The sequence below is a fragment of the Empidonax traillii genome, unplaced genomic scaffold (genome assembly GCF_003031625.1).
Source record: "Empidonax traillii isolate 1590-97213 ecotype Southwest subspecies unplaced genomic scaffold, ASM303162v1 scaffold7675:size18249, whole genome shotgun sequence".
Classification (NCBI taxonomy): Eukaryota; Metazoa; Chordata; class Aves; order Passeriformes; family Tyrannidae; genus Empidonax; species Empidonax traillii.
The window spans coordinates 8,753-13,261 of record NW_020962631.1 but is presented as its reverse complement, the minus strand read 5'-3'; the positions used below and the strand labels follow the sequence as shown (position 1 = coordinate 13,261).

At 48.1% G+C, this 4,509-nt stretch overlaps 1 protein-coding gene across 1 annotated transcript in view; it reads left to right on the top strand.

The window, feature by feature from the left end:
• Positions 1-12: 12 nt before the first annotated feature.
• The window catches only part of ADCK2 (aarF domain containing kinase 2), a gene marked incomplete at its 5' end in the record, with an annotated part of 12,789 nt that continues 8,292 nt past the window's right edge, over positions 13-4,509 (top strand). The window contains 4 exons of the mRNA XM_027911363.1: positions 13-759; positions 1,572-1,718; positions 2,887-3,015; positions 3,661-3,943. Coding sequence (XP_027767164.1) covers positions 13-759; positions 1,572-1,718; positions 2,887-3,015; positions 3,661-3,943 — 1,306 coding nt within the window. The remainder of the gene's footprint in view (positions 760-1,571; positions 1,719-2,886; positions 3,016-3,660; positions 3,944-4,509) is intronic.

The window sequence follows — 4,509 nt, the reverse complement described above, 5'->3', positions numbered from 1 at the left end:
ACCGGCTGGAAGGAGAGGCCGGGGCAGCGGGCGCCGGCGTGGGCGGGGGAGCGCGGCGCGGAGCGGCCGCCCCGGGGGCTACTGTGGCGCTTGGGGCTGGTACTGCGGCTCGGGGTGCGCGCCTGCGGGCTGGTGCTGCGCTTCGGGCCGCTGCTCCTGCTGTACCCGCTGAGCCGGCTGTGGCCCGGCATGGGCTCTCGGTGGCTGCGACTGCTGCGCAGGACGGCCGAGGCCGCCGGCCCCACCTGTGTCAAGCTGGGCCAGTGGGCCAGCACCCGCAGGGACCTCTTCTCGGAGGCCTTCTGTGATGAGTTTTCCAAGCTGCATGTCGAGGTGAGCCCGCACCCCTGGGGCCACACCGATATGCTCCTAAGGAAGGCCTTCGGTGAGAACTGGACGGGCATCCTCAAATTCCCAAGCCGGGAGCCGGTCGGCTCGGGCTGCGTTGCTCAGGTCTATAAAGCCTATGCTGACCTCACTGCTATTGGCGGCTCCCGGGCCCAGGAGCTGCAGCAACACTCGGAGTTCAGGTCCGCTTTTGAAGTGTGGGAGGTGTCAGGCTTTAGAGGTCTCCTCAGGTGGCTGAGAACGAGGAAGAGCAAGGAGACACGGGATGAAAGGAGCAGGGAGGAACTGAGCCTAGCAGACTGCTCCCAGGGAAGTCCCATGAATAAGATGTCCCTTATGGAGCAGAGGGCCAAACCACTCCTGAATGCCAGTCCTTCATCAGCCAGACATCTCACGCCTGTAGCCATTAAAGTAAGTCCTACACCTGAATAGCAGATGTATGAAAACAGACTGTGCTGGATGAGGTCAATCAGATTTTAATTCCCATAGGGATAAATAATGGCCAGTCTTCGCGAACGAAGAACTGGGGAAGGTCTTTACACCTTCCAGACTGCGCACTGGATTTTTTAGGTGAGACACAGTGTCTGTCATAGGGATAAGTGGTTGGCTAGGGCCGGGCAGAGTGAGAGAAGGGATGCTGTCTTCCTTGGTGTCCTTTCTCAGTGCTTTTGTTTCAGCCTGGCGCAATCCACTGTTGCAGTGGCCCCAGCTCTTCCCAGCTGGAGAGCTCAAATATCTATGCTGCCTATGGCACTGTTTAACATGGCATGTGGGTATTGGGAATGCCTACAAGGGCCCAGTCTACATTAAAAAAATTATTATTAAGTGCACCTTCCAGACAGTGAAACCCCTTCTCTGTTCACATGAAGAAATCTGGAACAGACAAGTTCTTTCCAGCAAAGGTTATTTAAAGAAATATTATATTTCTTGTATTTGAGCAGCTTCTGATACTAGTCAAGGACAGGACTGGAGACTGAAAGGGGTGGAAAATGTCTTTGGGTGAGGCTGTAGTTTCCAGCACAGATTAATTCCATTTGACAATTATAAAATGTTTGTTACAACTTAATCCATGGCAAAATGTGAATTCTTCTGGGGACCAGCTGAAGAAGCTGCTTGGCTTCCAGTCTAATAGGCTGGGTTCTGTCTATTTGGAATGTATCAGTTGAGCTGATTGCAATGGAGTGTTTGGAGAGCTGATCTTACCACTGCTCATTCTTGTACAGGTCCTGCACCCTGGGCTGGTCAACCAAGTCCAGATGGATCTGTTTCTCATGAAGATGGGCAGCCGCCTCATTGGACTTCTCCCTGGATTCAAGTGGCTCAGTTTGACAGAGGTTGTGGAGGAGTTTGAGAAGCTTATGATGCAGCAGGTACATGCCATGCCATGGTCCCCACTTACTGAAGCAAAACTGCCCTTTGTCTTGCTACTGGCTGGCCCTAACTGTTCACACTGCTGCATTTTAAACGGTTAGATGAAGGCTGACTTGTTCTTTACTTATTTTCTTTATTCTAATCAATCACATAATGTTAGTGTAGGAAAGCTTATATGCTCACAAAGTAAAAAAGCAAAGCAGTGACAAAATTTAGCAATCTTTGTTTGATTTAGAAATACTTTTTAGACTTTGAAAATCATTCTGAAAACATTCTGATTCATCCATGTTTTCTAAAGACTCAGTCCTGAAACATTGCTAATATCAAACTTACAAAGATTTCACTACAGGCTTAATCGGGCTTATGTTGCTATTAAAATGAACAATTATCTGCTAGTTTCATTTTTGTGTCTAGATTGCAGAGTCTGAAGTCCATGACAAGCTTTTGAAAGCCTTAATTATTTTCTACTATTGCAAAAACTCTACACAGTAAATTCACATTGTAAACTGTTGACTGTAGTCAAATGTGGCTCGAGGTCATTAGGACCAGTTTAGTCCATCAGAGCTTTTGGTGGATGTGCTAAAGACTGAGGGTTAAGAGAATATCTGATAGGCTCACTGTAGTTTTAATTCCCTTTGAAAAAATGAAGTATTCCCGGGATCTTTCCCCCTGTCAGATGAGGGAGGTGAAGGAAGGTTATCCTGCCTCCTTGAGCAGTAGCAGACAGAAAGAGGCCCTCATGTCAAGACACTGCATCACTGAAGAGCCAGGGCCTGAACTTTGCATAGTGGGTTATTTTGTATGTTTGACATTAAATTTCTTCCTGCTATGGCTGCCTGGCTGTTAAGTGCTTTGGTTCAGGATCTTTTGTCCTCAAACATAATGCAGTCCTGGTCTATTTTGAGACACCATGCCTATAGTAAGGCACCCAGATTTCAAAGGTGCTGGGTTGTGGGCCATCCATTACCCAGTCTGTTACTCTGCTCTTCCATCAGGGAAGCTATAAGCATGTAAAAAGTAGCTCTCTGATTTTGTTTTCATTCTGGCTTTCTGACTAGTTTTGTTGGTATTGAGTATTGCACCGTCCAGTCCTTTCCTCATAGATCTTGAAGATCTAACTCTAGTTGAATCTATTTTCCAACATGCTTTTTCTGTTTCTCCCTTGAGATTGACTTACGCTACGAAGCCAGAAATCTGGAGCGCTTCCGACAAAATTTCCTAGATGTCAACTTTGTGAAGTTTCCAACTCCCCTTTGGCCTTTGGTAACAGCAGATGTTCTAGTGGAAACGTTTGAGGTAAGAATTTCAGGGTCTTGGAGATGGCCCTGGGGAGAACATGCCAAGGAAGGGTTTTTTTTTTGAGAAGGGATCAGAGGCAGAAGGATGCTTTTCTCTTACTTGCTTAAGGAGAATTGGTGTCCTTCCTTGGTGTCTCTTCCAGTCTTTTTGTTGGTAAGCAATCCATCCCAGAAGACAGGTGGCAAACAACTCCATATAGAAGTGGACACTTGGCCTGAAACCAAGCAGACCAACAGTGTCTCCAGCCACCACCCTGTGCTTGCCTGTGCTTTGCAAACCAAACCACACTCAAGCTCTCCGCTGTGGTGGGTAAAAGCAAGGAGCTCAGCAATCTACAACTTTCTGATGCTTGCCTTAGTTCCCTGGTAGATGTTTGAGTCACGAACCAAAGCCACTCTCAGGCTTAGTTTTCCTGCATGTGATCCTGGCAAGGGTATTTCTGTCCCAGAAATACTGTCTCTCTTTCCAAAGAACAAACCCTTTCTTTTGTCATGTTCTCTACCACACTGGGTACAGCCTCTATCTGGCAGGTCCTTTCTAGGGTATTGTTATCACCTTCCCTGAATGCTTGGCACCCAGATAAAGGTGTGGCTGAAGGTGGGACACAGGGTGTGTTTGACTCCAGCTCTGTCTTTATTTCAGGAGAGTGAGCCTATTTCACGCTACCTGCACGCCGAGATTGCCACAGAGCTGCGGCAGAGACTTGCAAAGATGGGCATGGACATGCTGCTAAAGATGGTAGGCACTTGGCTAAAGCTGGAAGTGAAGGTGGTTTCCCTGCAGAAGCCTTTCAGTTGGGATAATAGGACAATACGGCTAAAGAGAGAACCCATTTGCTTCCCACATCTCCTACCTGCACCCATGTCCACAGGGACACAGACTCAAAGACACTGTTGTGCCTTTGCAGCCAGCCCCTGGATGCCAGGTATCCTGTGGTAACCCAGGACTCAGGGCACTGTGGCACAGCACAGCTCCTGAAGTGGCAGAGGGAGGGTCTGTACTGGGTGTACAATGTTACCCAAGGCCTGAGTAAAGCCTGGCCTAGATAGACCATTGCTGTAGAGTCTGACACGGAGCTTCCTGCACTGCTGACGGGCCATCTGCTTGCACACAGCAGGACCGGCCTGTGCACCTCGGTCAGTGCACTGCTTGGGAAACACACTAATCCATTTGATCAATATTCACATATGGCCCAAGTACTGTGTAGTGCAACATGGTTAGCAAATACCATGTGTTCTGCAGAGACTCTGGATGCAACTCATGGAAAACAGCAATAGCTGATTTCTGTATCGGCTCCTTCTCTAAAACTGCCTTTCTTTAAGGAAGAATTAAATGCAGAGTAAAGAAAACAAACCTGGCCAGATGCAGCTTCTGGCTGTCTAGTTCTTCTGGGGCTGAAGTAATCACAAATTATCTGGAAAGGAGTGTTGAGAGGGTGATACAATTGTCTTGTGAGGAACCATGAGAACTAGCAGGGAAGAGTTGCAAAAG